The 20930-nt window shown below is 38.0% G+C and overlaps 1 protein-coding gene across 3 annotated transcripts in view; it reads right to left on the reverse strand.

Annotated features, from left to right (window-relative positions):
* The window catches only part of LOC150100615 (insulin-like peptide receptor), a 782259-nt gene that overhangs the window by 297912 nt on the left and 463417 nt on the right, over positions 1–20930 (reverse strand). For all 3 annotated transcript variants that reach the window (XM_090401273.1, XM_090401271.1, XM_090401272.1), the window contains exon 14: positions 15797–16082. In XM_090401273.1, the coding sequence (XP_090257399.1) occupies positions 15797–16082 (286 nt within the window). The remainder of the gene's footprint in view (positions 1–15796; positions 16083–20930) is intronic.

The following is a 20930-nucleotide window of genomic DNA, read 5'->3' on the forward strand; positions in this document are numbered from 1 at the left end:
TTATGATAAAAACTGCAAAGTATACCCTATTTGATCACAAAAGAAATGAAGAAATTATGAAAGAATTAAACCAAGAACCAGTAATAGAAAAAATTAAAAAATATAAACATAAATGGATGGGACACGTTCAAAGAATTAAAACAGAAAGATTACCAAAACAAGCCTTAAAGTAGAAGCCATTAGGAAAAAGATAACCAGGATGTCCTCTTAAACGATGATTCAACGATGACTTCAAAGGCCAGAACAGGCCATGCTAGGCCTAAATACTTGATACGCATGATGTGATAACGATGATATAAATTTATAATATTGTTCAGCGTAAAATTGATTATTGTATTATTAAATTGATTTTAATGTTGTTTTGAAAAAAAAAAAAAAACAGTAGTGAGAAAAATATTAGTCATAAAAATATAGAAGTCACTACTTCCCCTGCTCACTGGTTATATCACCAGTGTGCAGGGGAAGTTCAACTTGTTGGCGAAATGCTTACCGTATTTACTTGAATATAACTTGCCCTCACGTATAACTCGGACCCCTGATTTTATTTTACAAAAAAAGACATCAAAAAGTTTTGCATATTACCTCGCACACCAAAAATGTTTAAACATGTTCATGTCGAGGCGATAGAAACTCACTCCCTTCTTGGCTTTAGTTTTAAACATGCTCCAAAGCAATTATACTGCAGATGCAAGAAAAACAAGTGTAGTTTTATTGTATACCTGATTAAGGTATAGAGGCTTTTGCAGTCTGTGTAATTCTCAACAAATAGTGTGATTCATTAGTTAGTGACGTTTTTGTTCTGGCAGTCTCTAATTGCACTATTATTGTCCTTCCCCACAGAAACTATGCTGTACAGACTAAAGTCAACAACCGTGTTTCAGCGCAATGATATGTTGCACTGAAACACAGTATCTAACTAAAAACTATTGTCCAATTTTTCAATTACAAGAAATAAGTGTTTCTTTTATTGAATTTGAAATTCTCGATGTCATTATGACAGATCACAGAGACTAACTTCAAATAAAATTCTACCATGAATTGAAACATGCCATATAATTTCGGTGACCATACGTCCTTTATTTAAGAGAACAGTCCTTTATTTCACTGCTCTGTCCTTTAGATTTTTTTTTTTATTCTAAAATGGCCATTTTGTCCTTTATTTTGTGAATTGAAATAGTAAATTGAATATTGATGTCAACATATTTAAAGATGCAATTCATAAATTTTACCAAACCTGCATTCATTATTTAAATAACTGGGACAGCTGTTTCATGGAATTGGAAGTATTTTAATGGGTCCTACTACGAGAAATCCCTCTACGGGCGAAGATCGAGGAAAGTGTTTTGTTCATTTCACTGAAACTTATACATAAATGACGGCAAACTATTTGAAGTTTCGTGTATTAAAAGTTATATCACCAGTGAAAAGATTGAAGAATGGTGACAAAATGACATAGTAGGATTGAATGTTTTAAATATTTTGCAGATAAACTTGTATCTTTTAAAAACATTTTAAAAATCGTTGAATTTTGCTTATATCTCCTGGATCTAATGCCCCCCACTGAACAAGTATTTTCATTAGTGAAAAATATGTGGATGACCAGTGGAAATAAAAAACAATTAAAAATCGAAACATTGAGAGCATGCATTTATACCAAATGGAACTTTGATATGAACTGAATACAGTTTTATGAATTTTTAAAACACAAACCTGATTTTTTTTAAAAAAAAAAAAGTCCATTCTTGTATAAAGTATCAAAATTAAATTTTTTTAAGTAATAATATGATTGTTTCAAATGCTGTGTATATGCTTATATTTTACAATAAATGTTATAAAGCTTTTTAGTTTTAGTGAAACAAATAAATGCAACCTGTTTTTTTTTTTATATATTATGAAACGATTTCTGATTTGTCCTTTATATTCTCCAAAAAAATATGGTCACTGTACATATAATGCATGTGTGAGTTAGCCTGCCAGCTCAACCCAAACAAGCAGAAATAAAATTCAACCAAGGGTTGAAACTTTGTGTGAGTTGAGCCCGCTGGTAATGAGAAGTTCCGTTGGAACGATAAACGACACCCCGTCGTGAATGTGTTAAAAGGAAATATATAGTGAATGTTGTTATGACAGTTTCAGATGTTATGGAATTCAGTTGAAGAGAATTTGCATTTCAACTCAACACTTGTCAGTTGCCTATGTCTTTGGGGCGATTGATCTTTTGTTAATATTGCACAAATCATATGCACATCTTCATAGCTGCTCTCTCGTGTAAAACAAAATTTAACTTACATATTGTAATAATTTAAAAAAAAAGTTGAATAATTTATAAGTGTATAAAAGGATATCACCTGTAAATCATTGATGTGCCAGCAAAATTCTTGGACGTGCCACCTATGGCACGAGTGCCACCTATGGCACGAGTGCCATAGGTATGCCATCTATGTCCTAGGTAGTTAAATGAATTCACCTGTTCTAAGATCTTGTTATCTATTACTATTTTAATTCTTGCTGGATCTTGTCCTTTAAAGGCCATAGTTTTTGATTTTTCTGTTTATATTATCATACCATAATCTTTAGCTATCTCATTTAGATCTAAAATAGCTTTCTGTAAGTTATCTTCAGAATCTGTACTTATTATTTGGTTGTCGGCAAAAAAGGAGAGTGTTTAAGTTCACAATAGGAGAAAGTTTAATACCTTGATGGAAATTTTTATTCCATTTTATTATTATTTCATTTAGGTAAATATTAAAAAGAGTTGCTGAGAGGGGATATCCCTGTTAGACCCCTTGGTTTATCTCAATTGTATATGATAGCATATGATTTAATCTTATTTGTATTTGATTATTTTCATATATACTTATTATTATTATTCAGGCCTCCATGGAGTCAAAAGACTCATCATGGGAGGTCTTTCCTAAGAACATAGTCTGTCAAGACTCATCGAGGGGAGGTCCCCCACTAAGAAACACAAAGTCTATCATACAGGTTTTTAAACTCATTGACCGTTCTCACTCCCAAAGAAAACCACTCCTTACCCTCTTGCTCATAGTTTCCTTTCGTAACTTCCAGGGATGGCCTCTTGTCATCACTCCTTCCTGCTGTTCAACCAAGCAAAAGAACTCTCCAGTGTCAACCCTGTAACCACCTTTCAACAGTTTAAAGTCTCAATCATATCACCTCTCCTTCATCTATCCACCAAACTCTGCAGTCCACATTCCCTCAGCCGATCCTTATAGCTATCCTTGTACAGTCCTGAAGTCATCCGTCTTTGTATCCTTTCCACAGTTATATTATCCCCTTCAAATCTTGGGGACGAAATCTGAGAACAATAGTCCAAGTGTGGTCTGATCAGATACTTATACAAAGGAATGATAACCCTCTTATCTCTGCAGGTCATTGTCCTTCTCATAATTACAGCAATCCTCTGTGTTATCTTCACCGCTTTTGCAATACGTCCCCTAAACTTCAGGTTTCTATCAATCATCAACCCCAGATCTCTTGTCTCCCCTACTTCCTCCAGTATAACTCCTCCCATAGAGTATGCAGCATCCCATCGATGTTTCCCAAACCTCAAGACCTTACATTTTGCTGCATTAAACTGAGACCCCCATTCATTTGCCCATCTATCTAGCTTATTTAAATCCTCTTGCAGGGCTACCACATCTGCACTATTACTAATAATCCTCAGCTTCACATCATCTGCAAACAACTGAATATCCCTTTGCAATCCACTGGCAATGTCATTGATATAAAGGTTAAACAATATAGGTCCTAGTACTGCATCCTGTGGACCCCACTTCTAACCCTCTGCCTCCTTGAAACTGCTCCACCATACACAACTCTCTGATACCTATCAGACAGCCAATACTGAATCCAGTTGACCAATCCGACATCCAGACCCATGTGCTGCAACTTAAATATCAGCTTATCATGTGGCACCCTGTCAAATGCCTTCGCTAAGTCTAAGAAAATTGCAGTATATGCCTTTCCCTCATCTAATGTTCTTGTAACTTTATTAAAAAAGGCTAGCATATTGCTAAAACAAGAGCGCCCTTTCACAAATCCATGTTGACTCTCACAGATAACATTACCCTCATCTGCCCAATGCTGTATACGGTCCCTCACTACTTTCTATAAGATCTTAACTACTGATGAAACACACACTGGCCTATAATTAGACACTTCCAGTCTGTTACCACCCTTATTCAATGGCACTACCTTACCTTCCGTCCATTCCCTGGGCACCTTTGCGAAAGCCAGACTTTCATTGAAAAGCCAGGTTAAAGGCACTGTCAGTTTCCTAGCACATTCTCTCAAAACTCATGGTGAAATACCATCCAGTCCCAAAGCTTTACTGACATCCAGAGTACTCAGTATCTGAAACACACTCTCCTCCGAAACCTCGGACCAGCCCTATCTCTCTAGTATTAAAACTGACTCCTCTAGGATGAAATACTCCAATAAAGTGTTCATTGAACAATTCCACTATATCCTCTGCATCAGTCACTCTATTCCCATTTTTATCCCACAATATCATTCTTCCACAGTCATTTCTACTCCTACTGGCCACATAGCTAAAAAATTCCCTAGGATTTTCTTTGGATCTTAGGGCTAATCTCCTCTCATATTCCAGTTTCGCTTTCCTTACCACACTAGTCACTCTTCTGGCCCGTGTCTTATATTCTTCATGCATCTTCTCTTCACCTGTCTCCTTATATCTCTTCCATAGCCTCTTTTTCGCATGCAATTCCTGTTTAATATTGTTTGTCATCCACTTTACTCCAAATTGTGTCCTCTTCTTCGCTCGTGGTATACAACTTACCATTGCTACTAACAAATATTCTTTCACAATTTCCCATGCACTAATGATATCCCGGCCTTCCATGAAATTTCCCGAAGTTGATGTCTAAGACTATTATAATCACCTGCATTATAATTCCATATAAGTTCCCGTCTCTTTGATACTCCTGCATGTCGATTCATTTTCCAAGTCAAAACCATATGGTCACTCTCTCCAACTGGTTGGAGAGATGTGAACTCAGTTATTATCAACTCTTCTGATGCTATAACCAAATCCAAAACTCTTGAACCTCTTGTTCCCTCTGTTACATGTTGCCTAAGACATTTGTCCCTCAAAAATTCTAGAAATTCCATTCCCCTATTGCTACATGCATCTTCCTCTCTCCAATTTATACTACTGTAGTTAAAATCTCCCAAAACAATCATTCTTCTTGCACTTGCCAAACTTAGCTGTCTAAACATCTCCTGGTCCCCATTCTCTGTGCTCCTGGGTCTGTAGCAACACCCCACTAAATATCCTGTCTTGCCTACCTCTACCTCACACCATATGCTCTCAAAACATTTGTCTCACTTTCTTCCAAAGTCTCCACTCTTAGAGGAAATAGGTCATCACTTATCATAAGCAGTACCCCACCACCAAGCTTTCCCCTCCTATTCTGACGAAAAATGCTATACCCAGCGACTTCTATTCCTGTTGTTATATCCCCTTCTGTCAACCACGTCTCAGTGATCCCAATAATTTTTGGCCAGGCTGATGCTATCTGCGCCACCAATTCCTCTCCTTATTCCAGATACTCCTGGCATTAGTATAAAGCATATAAATGCCATTGTTTCTATATCCAGCATTATCCCTTCTAGACTCCACTGGGCTCAGTGTTACCTGACATCGTCTCCCTTCTCCCAAGTACCCATTCCCACAAGACGCCACCCCTGCTATCATCCACCCTGGGACACTGACTCGTTCAGAACAGCAATCTCTCCATATGCCTCCACCCTTCCTCATTCAAATGTAAGTAGTCTCTCCCATACAATTCCTCTCTTTCTTCAAACGCACTCCAAGCATCCACATATACCAGTCTTCTCTTGTCACACATTCTCGTTATTATGCAATTCAATACTACTCTTCTGCTGAGCTCATCATTATCATACCTAGGCAACACGCACACTATTTTTCCTCTCTCTGTCTTCTTCGATACAGCCTCAAGCAAAAATCTCATAGCTCTCGCTGCCTGACTTACATTACGACTCAAGTCATTCATTCCTACCATCACAATCATCTCATCCACCCTTTCACCTCTCTTAATTGCCGTAGCCACCCTTTCTATTGTTCCTCCTAGCAAACACTTCTCATGCATCCTATCTTGAACACCACAGATCATTGAGTCACCATACATTATACCTCTTACCATTCTCTCTCTCGTATTGTTTCCATTCTCTCCTCTTCTTTCAATCCCATAGGTCTTCTCATTCCCTCTCCTCTACTGCTATTCTCTCTTCTAGCATTCCCATACCTCTCTCTCCTACTGTTTCCATTCTCTCCGCTTCTAGCATTTCCATACATCTCTCTCCTACTGTTTCCATTTTCTCCACTTCTTGCACTTCCATATCCCTCTCTCATTCTGTCTCTCCTACTGTTTCCATCCTCTCGTCTTCTAGCATTCCCATACATAGCTCTCATTCCATCTCTCCTACCATTTCCATTCTCTCCTCTTCTAGCACTTCCATATCTCTCTCTCATTCCGTCTCTCCTACTCTTTCCATCCTCTCATCTGCTAGCATTCCCATACCTCTCTCTAATTCCCTCTCTTCTACTGTTTCCATTCTCTCCTCTTCTAGCACCCCCCCCCCATACCTCTCACTCATACTCCCAAAATTCTCTCTCTCCCCTACTCTGATTCACCTTGCATTTATCTCTTCCATTCTCCTAATGTTATCTTTCATACTTCTGCTCTCATTCACAAGACATTCCACCTCCTCTTTCAGCTCATCTATCTCCCTCTGCAGGTCAGTCACTCTTAATCTAATTCACTCTCCCAAACAAAACCATCTCCTAAACTTTCACAGTCACTCACACCTTCCACACTATCAACTATTATTTTCTCATTTATATATATATTTTTTTTATTCTCTCCTATCGCACTACTTGTCTTCCTACATTCATTCCCCGTTCCTGGAGCAACAAGGTCGGGTATTGATATTTCTAATGCACTTATTTCCTCCAACTGCCTGCATTTTGCGCACATACACTCCCCGCTCTCTTTCACAAGCCACATATCCAATTCCCGAGACACATACATGCCGCAAGTACTGCATGCCACAAAGTCCCTTATGATATTGCTTATAATAGAATTCTTAAATGGCGGAGGACTTGGCGATACGCCACTTGCGACTGCAGCTGAATCCGCCATCATTCCTTACTGCCGAGTAGCGTAATCTTTAATAATTATTCAATTAATAAATTCCGTTAAATAAATAAGGAAAAAAAAAGTACAAACAATTACAAGCAAAACAAAACGTTTAAGTACACTAAATATAATTAAATAAAATGAAATATAACTAAATACAGTAATGAAAACTTAGCTTCGTTTTGTCTTCCACCGTTATGCATTCGATTCCGACAGTAACCAAAATATATTATATCGCGACAGCAACTAACTTCCAAAAAACAACCACTGAAATACACTCTTATTCAGAGAAACAATTTAGAACTCAAAAACGTAGAAAAACGGGGAAAAAAATGGACTATTCACCGATTAAAAATCACTTTCTTCTGCACAGCTCAAATTCACCGCCACATGCTACAGCGACGCTAGCGCCACTCCCCTTTTTTTATGATAGCTTTTAGGATATTATTTGGTATTTGTCTTTCTTTTAATATGTCAAATAAAATGCTTCTTTTAACTTTGTCAAATGCTTTTTCAAAGTCAATAAATGCAATATGTGTTTCTAAATTATATTATCTTCTTTTCTCTATTATTAAACCAACAATTATTATTTCGAAACAAAGAACTATATTTGGAATTGTCAATTACACAGATTCAAAATAATCTCCCTCCAGCTCCACACAAGGTTTACATCTGTTATACAGGTGTTCAAAGACATGCCTTCATACAGGTTCAAAGGCATGGTGGAAGTTCTGAATGGGAATTTTTGTCAGTGTCCTCAATGTCATTGAAGTGTTCCCCTTCAATGACAAAAGCACCTAGTCAGTAAGCAAAATTGTTCCAGGTTCTCAATGCTTACTCTTGCTTGTGATTGCCACCATCCTTGGTCTAGTAAAGAAAGAGAAGCTTCATTGGTCTGGCTTCAGAATCCTCAGGGCATTCTCTCATCCGAAGACCTCTGTCGTTTGTGATCAGGAAAGGAAAGAGAAACGTCAACCATCGTCTACATGGATTGCCAATACAAGGGAGACATTGTGTCAAGACATTAGGCAAGAAAAGAGCATCACAGTTAGTGAAAGTAAAGATAGGAAGAATTCCTGTGGAACATTTGATTAATGTGAAGGATTGTTTGTAAAAAGGAAACTTGCAAGTAATTGTATTTCTGAAGATATCTGTAGAGAATACATGACTCTGTTGTATGTATTAGTAATTTAAGTTTGACTGGTGTGTGTGTGTGCGTGTGTGTGTGCGCGCATGTGTGTGTGTCCTCATTGTATAAGGTTATGTTTAAGTCCTCTAATAACTCAGAACTAAGGTTTAGAAGAATAGGGAACTTGTATCTATCTATCCGGTATGTATATTGTAAATATTCCTTGGGTTTTAATAAATGGTTTGTAAACAACACACTGAACTGTGAAGTGTCAATGCACTATCTCCAAAAAAAAAAAAAATTCGAACCTGTGTGCAAGTAATACGTACGATTTTTATTTAATTGCCATGACTGACTAAAGGAAAAATTAAGTAAAAGCGGGGAATGTGAATACGATTTCAGATACCTGTATTGTCTTTGAATAACATCTTATACTCTCATTCTCGATATACAGTTTAGTTGGTGCAGTCGATAAACAAATAAATTTGCTAGACTATAGAGCATGAGAGATAAGACATAGCCATAGCATACATATGGTGGCAGTAGGAAAGTAAGATGCCCATAATAATTAAAGATAAAGACAAAGGCAAAGCAGGATAGTGAAATATAGATAAATTTTACACATGCTGCAGTCAACATAATCGATACATGTAACAACAATTTTACATGATCATGCAGATCGACTTCAAAGCCAGAAACTGCTTCACAGGCAATGCACAGTATTCGGGCACATTGTCATGCATCAGAAACCAGTTGTTGTTGTGGAACAGGTCTTTCCTGACATATTGCATGCAGGCATACAGACATGGCATTACTCCTAAATAATAATGACTCTTCACTGTGGTGACCTCAGGAACAAATTCAGTGGGTAATTCCAGCAGGATCGAAAAAATCAATGAGTATTGTCTTGACATGTGATTTTTGCAAGCTGACCTTCTTCTGCCAGGGAGATGTTCCTCCATTCTATGCTCTGGCATTTCAGTTCTAGATCAAACTGGAAACACCAAGACCAGTGACAATTCCTTGCAACACATCATGATCATGATTAACTGCGTGGATGAAATTCTGACAACATGCAACCTGGTGCTCTCTCTCTCTCTGTTCATGTGTCAACGTGTGTGGCACAAACCTCAAACAAACTTTCCTCTTGTACAAATCTCTTGCTAAGAATAATCTGGCTGTTTCCCTTACTGACACCAAGCTGTACAGCGAGTACCCGAGTGGTTATTTGCATGTCATGAGCAACAATTCCCCTAGCTTTCACCACATTTTCATTTGTCTGTGCAGAAATTGGCCATCCACAGCGTGGTTCATCTTCCAGGGACTCCACCCCCCTTTTTAAACTTTGAAAATAGTGGAACACCTATGCACAGCTCAGACAGTTTGCCATAAACCTTTTCAGGTCTTGGTACACTTCTGTAGCAGTTTTTCCTTTACAGTAAAATTTTATCATAGCTCTTTGGTAAATGATGCAACTTCTGACATGCTCCACTTGCACACTCTTATTTCAATGGTTGCCACATGAAAACTGTTGTCTCACCCAACTTGAAAGTTGCACCTGCAATTACAATAATCTTTAGCAGTCAATACTATAAACATGTTTGTTACCTTAATTCAAAGGACTGTCCTGTTAAAAATCAATCGCATTACTTAATGGACACACTGTGTAAGAGGGTTCTGGAAAAAATTAGGAGAGTGAATGAATACATGGTATTAATGGCAGAATCATATTAAAAATGAAGATATTAAAAAGGAACATTTGACAATGTGCAGAAATTGGCCATCCATACCATGGTTCATCCTCCAGGGACCCCCCCCCCCTCTTTAAACTTTGAAAATAGTGGAAAACACCTATGCACAGTTTACAAAAGAGAACCAGAACAAGACCAAAGTCTAGGAGGATGGATTAAGTCAGAAGTGTCTTAGAAGCATGAAATGTTAGATATGACAATATTGTAGTGCTCACAAGTAATAGACTAATTTGGAGGAAAACTATTGATCAGAAATTAATAATAATAATAATGTAAACTTAATCATGTTGTGCTGTCATAATAACCTGAACACCCGTTGAGGGTTGGAAGTTTAAATTAAATTTACTATACCCTTTGAGGGTACATATCAGGAAACTGATGATGATGAGTTTTATCTTGGACTACTGAAATCTTGCTTAACAATAAAATACATTTATTTAATTATTATTTTAATGGCTATTTTTCCTGCTTTCGTTTAGGAGTGCCCCTGTTTTAATGTCATTGGCTTTTTACTCAAGAATTCTTAGGGCATTGCAGATATATTTTAGAGACAAATATATGTAGAAATACCTTTTCTTGGATGTTGTTGCCTGTCTTCTTTCTGTGATGTGCGTACTTCTGCTGTTATGGTGTTAAAATATGTTATGATATGTTATGGGGCTGAAAATAGAAACTGTTTCTTTGAGGAAGGGAAAGGGTTTATGGGAAAAGGGGGGCCAGGGAGAGGTTTAATGGGGTGCGAGCCGTTTCGACTGTGTGTTGTTATCTGAACTCATGGAGGAAATGGATGCTATGTCATGTCAGATTTGTTTTCTGCCTTTGAAGTGCTTGTGTTATCGCCTATTGGTTGGAGTTGTGACCTAATTTTTATGATATGGAGCTTCCAACATTCAGAGAGTATATAGGGTCGGTGGACGTTGATTGAGTTCTCGTCACATTTTATGGCTATTGTTTCCAAAGCACTTCAAAGGCAGAAACACCAAGCCGAAATGACATAGCATCCACTTCCTCCATGATTCAGACGACACACACAGTTGAAATGGCTTGCACCCCATTAACCCCCCCCCAGCCCCCTTTTCCCATAAACCTTTTCCCTTCCTCAAAAAAACAGTTTCTATTTTCAGTCCCCTTTTTCATCTCTTTCCCACTCTATAAAAAAAAGTGTTCCGCCCACCCTTAAAAATAATATATGTATATATTATATAAAAAAAACGGATTTTTTCAAATTAATTCTCCCACATTACCTAATCTCCTCCTTCCTTTTAACACCATAGCAGCAGAAGTATGCACATCGCAAAAAGAAGACAGGCAACAACATTCAGGAAAAGGTATGTGCGAATGTTCTTCTATTATTCTAGATATATTTGACTCTAAAATACATCTGCATTTTTGAGTCAAATATTGCAATGCCCTAAGAATTCTTGAGTAAAAAGCCAATGACATGGAGCACTCCTAAACAAAAGCAGGAAAAATAGCCATAAAAATAATAGTTTTTAAGAGGAGTAACACAGGAGTTTTCCCAGAAATAATACCTACATTTATTTAGTGTATTTTATAATTAAGCAAAATAACTTGAAATAACTTTCCTGCACTGTGAAATGGAATTTTATTGCCATGTCAAGAATTATTCTATAACCAGTAATAGCAGTGCACAATGATTGACTAAAGCAGAAGTTGCTCAGCTGCATTTCCAACAATGCTCAAAACTGAAAAGAACATTAATGGAGATCACTAAGTGTTTAGCTGATCAAAACAAGAAAAAATGTAGCAGGGGTGGTATTTTTGTGTCATCAACATATGAAAAGTGACCAGACACCAAGAAAAAAAAAAAAAAATAGAAATTTAAGACAGAGAGGAAATCCTTTAAAAGAGTAATAAATTAGATTTTTTGGTTGTCATTAATCCAGGATTTATTCAGTTAAAATGGAAACAAACTTAATTCTCTCCAGTTAATATAGAAATCAACCCAGTAAAGTTTAACTAATTAAACATAATAAGGATTTTATTTAATGTAATTTTTGTTAGCATAAAATTTTTTCCCAGCGTCAAGGACTTCTTCAGTACTCGTTCGAGGACTTTCAAAGTAAACTACAACAGAAACAGGTGAAATTCAACAATGAAAATGTGAAAAACTGCACATACATAATAAAGAGTGACATGGTCTAAATACATCAAGGTTCTAATGAAACAATTTTAAGAAGGGATCATTTATCAATAACCGGTAAAGTTGGTATTGTTTTTTTTTAGGATTCTCAGTCTGAAAAATAATTTGAAATTATTGATATGGTTTTAATAGTTTATTCAGTGGCATTTGCTGTGACTTTCATACAGAAAGTGAATTAAGTTACTTAAGTGTTTTGGATGAAGACAAGATATGCTTTCTTCAGTGTTCTATGGGAGAAGATTTTGACTGAATTATGTCATTATACTGTTGTTATATGTTGTTTTTGTGTTACTTTCCTTACTAAATGAATTGAAGAAAGAGTGAAAGTTCTGCAGGACGCAAGAGACTAAAATTCAAAACGTTTTGTCAATAAAGGATGATAACTGCTGATTTCCACCATAGCAGTGATTTAAGTTGTGATCTAAAGTATATACTTGCTTGCATAGTTAAGTTACAGTGATTTTCTGTTGTATATATATGTTTTGTTTTTTTTTAAATTAAATATTCTTCTTTTGGTTATAAAGAGGTCTGAGCCTCAAAGACATATATATATATATAACATAAAACACTCTAGCACAATATACACATCATCAATATACACTCTTGAAAATACTCATATATATATATATATTACGTTTAGGAATGATAGAAGAGGTGAGTATAAAAGCAGTAGGAGAGAGGTTTAGGAATCATAGAAGAGGAGAGAATGGGAACAGTAGAAGAGAGGGAATGGGAACAGTAGAAGAGAGGGAATGGGAGAGAGTTATGTGAATGATAGAAGAGGAGAGCATAGGATACGTGGAAGAGAGCGAATGAGAGAGGTATGGGAATGATAGAAGAGAGGGAATGAGAAAGAGTTATGGGAATGATAGAAGAGAGGGAATGAGAAAGAGTTATGGGAATGATAGAAGAGGTGAGAATAAGAACAGTGGAAGAGGGGGATCATACAGAGAGTTCTGGGAATGACAGAAGAGGAAAGAATAGAAAAAATAGAGTGAAGGATGCATGTAAACAATTGAAGAACAGGGTGGTAAGAGGTGTAATATATGGGACTCAATGATCCGTGGTGTGCAAGATAGGATGTGTGAGGAGTGTTTGCCTGGAGGAATGATACAAAGTGTGGGTATGGCAATTAAGAGGGGTGAAAGGGTGGATGAGATGATTGTGATAGTAGGAACAAATGACTTGAGTGGTAATGTAAATTGGGCAGCAAGAAATACGAGATAATTGCTTGCGGTTGTACGAAAGAAGACACAGAGAGGAAAGATGGGTGAGTGTTGCCTACATATGATAGTAATGAGCTGAGCAGAAGAGCAGTAATATTCACTAACATAATAGCTAGAATGTGTCAGAAGAGAGGATTGGAAAATGTGGATGCTTGGAGTGCATTTGAGGACAGAGAAGAATTGTATGCAAGAGACCCCTTGCATTTGAATGAGGAAGGATGTACGCATCTGGAGAGATTGATGTTCTGAACAAGTCGGTGTGTCCCAGGGTAGATGGTAGTACAGGTGGCCTCTTGTGGGAATGGGTACTTGGGAGAAGGGGGACGACATCAGGTAACGATGAACCCAGTGGAGTCTAGAGGGGATAATACTAGGTATAGAAAGTGGCATTTTTATGCTTTATACTAATGCCAGGAGTATCTGGAATAAGGGAGAGGAATTGGTGGCACTGATAGCATCAGCCTGGCCAAAGCTTATTGGGATCACTGAGACGTGGTTGAAAAAAAGAGGATATAATAACAGGAATAGAAGTAGCAGGGTAGAGCATTTTTTGGTAGGATAGGAAGGGAAAGCATGGTGGTGGGTACTGCTTATGATAAGTGATGACTTGTGTTCTCTAAGAGTGGAGGCTTTGGAAGGCAACGACACTAATGATTTTGAAAGCATATGGTGTGAGGTAGAGATAGGCAAGATGGGATATTTAGTGGGGTGTTGTTACAAACCATATCACAGAGGATGGGGACCAGGAGATGTTTACACAGCTGAGTTTGGCAAGTGCAAGAAGAGTGATTGTTATGGGAGATTTTAGCTACAACAGTATAAACTGGGGAGAAGAAGATGCATGTAGCAATAAGGGAATAGAACTTCTAGAATTCTTGAGCAAAAAAGAGGCTATAGAAGAGAGATTATAGTTGTTTGCAGATGATGTGAAGCTGGGAAGGGTCATAAGTAATAGTGTAGATGTGGTAGTCCTGCAAGAGGATATGAATAAGCTAGACAGATGGGCAATTAATGGGAGTGTCGGTTTAATGCAGTAAAAGGTAAGGTCTTGAGGTTTGGGACACATTAATGGGATGCTGCATACTCTATTGAAGGAGCTATACTGGAGGAAGTAGGGGAGACAAGAGATCTGGGGTTGATGATTGATAAAAACCTGAAATTCAGGGGACATATTGCAAAGGCGGTGAAGGTAACGCAGGATTGCTGCAATAATGAAAAGGACGCTGACCTGTAGAGATAAAAGAGTTATCATTCCATTGTATAAGAACCTGATCAGACCACACTTGGACTATTATTCTCAGATTTGGTCCCCAGGATTTGAAGGGGATAAATTAACTGTGGAAAGGGTACAAAGGCAGATAACAAAGACAGTTTCAGGACTTTACAATGTTAGTTATGAGGATCGGCTGAGGGAATGTACACTGCAGAGTTTGTCGGATAGAAGGAGAGGTGATATGATTGAGACTTTTGAACTGTTGATAGGTGGTTACACGGTTGATACTGGGGAGTTCTTTCACTTGGTTGAACAGCGGTAAGGAGTGATGACAAGGGGGCCATCCCTGGAAGTTACGAAAGGAAACTGTGAGCAAGAGGGTGAGGGGTGGTTTCTTTGCATGGAGGGTGGTCAAACCGTGGAATGCATTGCCTGATAGAGTGGTGAGATTGAGAAAGGTCAATGAGTTTAAGGAGGATAGACTTTGTGTTTTCTAGGAGGGATCTCCCCTCGATGAGTCTTGATAGACTTGTGTTTCCTAGGAAGGCCCTCCCTCAATGAGTCTTTTGACTCCTTGGAGGCGTAAATAATAATAATAATAATAATAATCATAATATATTATTGTCAATTACCAAACAGTGCTATACTAAATTCACTCATTAAATAAACCACTGAAAAGTCTAGCCAGTCTCACAGCATCATAAAGGAAATTTTCTATAATAGACATTGAATTATAACCAACTGCTCCTTTAACCACCTCACCGGCCATTATGGATCAAATACGCATCCTCATACGATTCGTATCCATCATATATTTCAATGTAATATCAATGGTATTACAATTTTAATATGCACTTCGCATCCATGATAAACTTGACGTCTATAGATGTCTTGGCCGGTAGTGTGGTTAATATCAATGAGTTTGCTATGCTAGAGAGTTGGTTGTATGCAAGTATCAAAACAATATGAAAGTTTGTTTGAATAATAAATATTTCTTTGTTAATTTGCTGAAAATTTCTTTCCCTACTCTATTCTATGTTCCATTCTTTTTATTACTTATTTGTAAAACATTTAAAAAAAAAGTGAAAATGAGATTGTAATTACAAACCATTATTGTATACTCTGTGAAGTGGTAAAGCTGATTTACGCTAATAAAAGTGCTTTGATAAACAGTTCTACGAAAATCAATGGGACCTTGGGTATCAGAAGAATTTTCACCAGGGACTGAATCTGAAGGTATATCACTGGATGTACTGCTTTCAGTAGTGGTAGTAACAGCAGCAGTAGCAGCAAAAGTACTTGAGAAACTTTGTCTTTCTCTAGAAGAAAATGGTGCATCAGATGCTGCTGTTCTAAAGCTTCTTTCCTGAGACTGCTTTGGGGACATTCTTGGACTGAAAAATAATATGAAAATTAGCAACAATATTTATTTCAAATCAAGAAATCAATAAGTAAACTTTTGTAAACTAATATATTGTTGGTCATATGCATATATCCACAGCATCATACATATGTATTATACATTTATACATACATATGCATAAAACCCATATGTATACATATACTTGCATATGCATTTATCTAATGAGATTTTTTTGAAATTCTTATAGATTTAATCAGTTATGTAACACTGAATCAAATGGGATCAATAAAATATTTTGAACTTGTTTAAAGTAAAATACAGAAAAAATTCAAACTATATTTACGCAAAAGAATCTGAAAATATTTGAAATTAATTATTAGTTTATATATATATATATATAAGTAGGAGATAGGGGTACAGATAATGACAGCAGAAGCACTGCAACAACAAGAAATACAGAAGAAAGTAGGGTTGAGGGAAGCAATGCATTTGAAGATGTCTGGTGTGAGTTAAGAGCCAAGTCAAACTATGTAGTTAGTGGATGCTATTAAGTCCAGGACAGTGGAAAAGGAGATGATCATGACACAATTTGGCAAACTGTCTCAATGAGCACAGGGCAAGCAATCATTATGGGAGACTTCAACCATTTTGTCAGTGAATGGTGAGAATGTCTTGCAGTCTTAACCTGGAAGATGGCTAAGCATAATATGAAATTATCTATTAAGAAGGGAGTGCGTGGAATTATAAAGCCAGTAGTTATGAAAAACTAAAGAAGCAGCTTGCAGCAGATCAATGACATAAGAACTATAATGCAAGGATGTTAGCAGTGGAAAGTATGAGACTGTATACTCAGAGTCAAAAGGATGAGTAACATCAATATCCTTATGAGAAGTGCAGAAGAAGAAAGAGGTATGGATGAAATATATATATATACATACATACAGGGGATCCTCGACCTACGTCATCCTTGACATGCGTCATTTCGACTTTACGGCAGTAATTCCATAAATAATTTTAAAATTAAATTTCAACTTGAAGCTGCATGATGTAAAATTCAAACGTCGCGGGCGAACTTGTTTGTGAGTGTGGCAGAAGAATACGCCGTTATGCGCTGTCTGTGAGAGGTGCGGTCGCTTGGGTCCCAGCATACACTCTTTGGGTATCGCATGCTTCATTTACATCTGCTCTCTCACTTTTGTGTTTGTATTTTTTTCTGACTTTTTACCCTTCAATATGGCTCCCAAACGTAAGGCAGACTCTTCTATTGGCAGTGTGTCGAAGAAAAGGAAAGCCATTACATTAGAAGTGAAATTAGACATTATTAAAAGGGCAAAAAAGGGAGAAACACCAACGAACATTGGCCGCGCATTGAACTTAAGTTGTACCACAGTCGGGACTATTATCAAGGATAAAGTTCGCATCCTTGGACACGTGAAAGGATTGGCGCCCATGAAATTGACAGTGATTACGAAAAAAAAAAAGTAGGCTCATGATTGAGATGGAAAGGCTTCTTGTTCTTTGGCTGGAAGATCAGCATCAACGTCGTATCCCAATTAGCCTCATGTTAATTCAAGAAAAGGTGAAAAGATTGTTTGAGGCATTGAAAAGTGAAAGGGGGGAAACGAATGCAGGTGAAGAGTTTAATGCTAGTAAAGGTTGGTTTATGCAGTTTAAGGCTCGGGGGCAATTTACATAACCTTAAGGTGCAAGGTGAAGCTGCTAGTGGTAATGATAAAGCAGCTGGTGAGTTTCCTGAGGGGTTGGCTGAGATAATAAGGGGGGGGGGGGGCTACAGTGCTCAACAAGTGTTTAATGTGGACAAGACAGGCCTATTTTGGAAACGTATGCCTAATCATACCTATATCGCCAATGAGGAGAAGGCAGCACCAGGCCATAAAGCTGGTAAGGAGAGACTGACTTTGCTTCTTGGGGTTAATGCTGCTGGCAACTTAACACTGAAGCCCTTGTTAGTCTATCAGGCTGAAAATCCAAGGGCACTCTAAAGGGTATTTGGAAGGGTCAACTGTCTGTCATCTAGAGGCCCAATAAGAAAGCATGGGTGACAGTTCAAATCTTCGAGGACTGGTTTACCAACCATTTTTTGTCAGAAGTTCAGAGGTACTGTACAGCCAAGGGTCTGTCCTTTAAGGCATTGTTAGTGCTAGACAATGCCCCTGGTCACCCTGCCCACTTGGATGACTTTCACCCTAATGTTAAGGTGGTTTACCTTCCACCAAACACCACAGTCCTTTTGCAGCCTATGGACCAGGGCGCTATTGCTTCCTTTAAGGCCTACTACCTCCGAAGGACATTTTCTATGGCTTTCGGGGCAACTGAAAAAGACAGGAACTTAACCCTCAAAGACTTTTGGAAATCATATAACATTTATAATGCCATACAAAACATTGAGCATGCTTGGGATGAAGTGAAGCAGACAAATTTGGATGGTGTGTGGAAAAAAACTGTGTCCCCAGTTTGTGAATGATTTCCATGGCTATGAGGAGATAGTTGAGGCTGTCACAGAGAAGGTTGTTGCCCTGGGGAAGCAGATGAATTTGGAAGTGGAGGCCGAAGATGTCACAGAGCTTCTGGCATCTCATGGGGGGGAAGTTGTCAGCAAAAGACCTCATTCAGTTAGAGAAACAGCTGATTGAGGAGGAGGAAACGGTTCCAACCCCTGAACCCAGAAGATTCACCACCAAGGGCTTGGTAGAAGGTTTTCCCCTCATTGAGGATGGGTTGGACAAGTTTGAAGCTGAGAATCCCAACACTGCTAGGTACACAAAGGTCGTCCGAGGGGTTATGGATTTCCTGCAGTTTTATAGGGAGATATACGAGGAGAAGAGGATGGTATCATTCCAGACTAGCCTGGAATGTTTTTTCACGAAGGTAGAGAGGCCTACAGCAGGTGCTGGTACCTCAACTGTCTCTTCAAACATGTGGACAAACTTATGTGTTCGTCGAACATGTTGTTTATTATTTTAACGGTATAATAGAACACAGAAACTAAGTAAATAATTAATTTATTAACTTGACGCTGATATTTCGCTGGTGTTATAACCAGCATATTCAGAGCACAAAAACACTGTTTGTCACAATACGTGAGACTAAAACAACATGGGGTACTTAAACAAAATTGTAGCAGCAACACAAAGACTAGAGTCCTGATTTTGGCACCCTCTCTCTGAAAATGACCTGCCTCCAACAATAGCTAACAACATACGTTTAGATGTGGCCAACATCCTAATCAAGTCCAAACCTCGCAAAAATAATATCCCACATAAGGAATTCATGGCTATAAAAGAGCTACACAACAACAGCCAGATTACCATAACAAAAGCAGACAAAGGAAATGCAACCGTGGTGATGGACACAACTGAATATGAAAACAAAATGCACACACTATTACAAGATCAGTCAACATACAAAATTATCGATCGCAATCCCACCAACACACAAAAGAACAAGGCACGAAAATTATTGAAAAAAGTCACTTCCTGGCCCAAAGACACAGTTAACAAACTCAAACCCTTCCATGTTAAAACACCGAGGATCTATGGAGCACCAAAAATTCACAAACAAGGCACACCCCTATGCCCAATTGTGGACAGTATAAATAGTCCCACATACAAACTGGCTAGACATTTAGCTAAGCTACTAGCCACTCTCACAAACAATTCTCCCTCCTTTGTCAAAAATTCAGCACACCTAAAAAGCATCTTATAACACCTTACCCTAAAAAGCTCAGACTTAATAGTAAGCTTTGACATCACTTCACTATTCACAAATGTACCACTAATAGAAACCCTCAATCTACTGAAGTCACACTTCCCCCCTGATATATTTGAACTATTCAAATTCACAATACATGCAGGATATTTCAAATGGAAAGGGAAAATATACAAACAAATTGATGGGACAGCCATGGGCTCCCCCCCTAGCCAACTTTTACATAGAACACCTGGAAAAACAAGCAATCAATACAACCACTCTCAAACCAACACTTTGGCTACGCTATGTTGATGATGTGCTTGCTATTTGGCCACATGGCCCTGAGACATTGAAAACATTCTTAGCACATTTAAATAGCCAACATCCAAAAATCCACTTTACTATGGAACTGGAAACCAACAACTGTCTGCCCTTCCTGGATACACTCATCACACGTCTCCTAGATGGTTCCTTATCATTTTCAGTTTTTAAAAAACCCACACATACAGGCAGATACTTACACAAACAATCACACCATCATCCTTCTCAACAATATGGCATATTAAAAACGCTAACCCATAGAGCAAGAGCAATCTGTTCCAATGACAAGGCTCTTACTGCTGAACTGACTCACTTACGCCAAACCTTCTTGGCCAACGGCTACAATCCACATAAAATAAACAAAATACTAAACACTCCTAAGAAACCCCTCCCACCATCCACCACAGAGAACTACAACAAAACAGTCACCATCCCTTACATTAAAGGCACATCCGAAAAGATCTCAAGAATTCTCAATAAACATAAACTACGCACTACATTCAGACCATGTAGCAAACTAGCCACCCTCATCCGCTCACCCAAGGACAGCATTCCTCCTTTATCACATCCAGGAGTCTACCAAGTACCCTGCTCATGCAATCAAGCCTACTACGGTCAAACAGGAAGAACTGTGAACATACGCATCAGCGAACATAAAAGATACGTCCGGAATTATCATTATGGGAAGTCGGGCCTGGCAGACCATGCTCTGGATACCCCTGCACACAGGATCAACTGGAAAAACACAAAAGTACTACACAGAAACCCGTATAAATCAGAGAGATTGTTCTTAGAGATTGTTCTCCCTAAAACACACTCCAAATCTCAACAAATATGGCTGTATTAA

This window comes from Typopeltis vanoorti, chromosome 12 (genome assembly GCF_054136105.1).
Source record: "Typopeltis vanoorti isolate ZY-2024b chromosome 12, IOZ_Tvanoo_1.0, whole genome shotgun sequence".
NCBI lineage: Eukaryota > Metazoa > Arthropoda > Arachnida > Uropygi > Thelyphonidae > Typopeltis > Typopeltis vanoorti.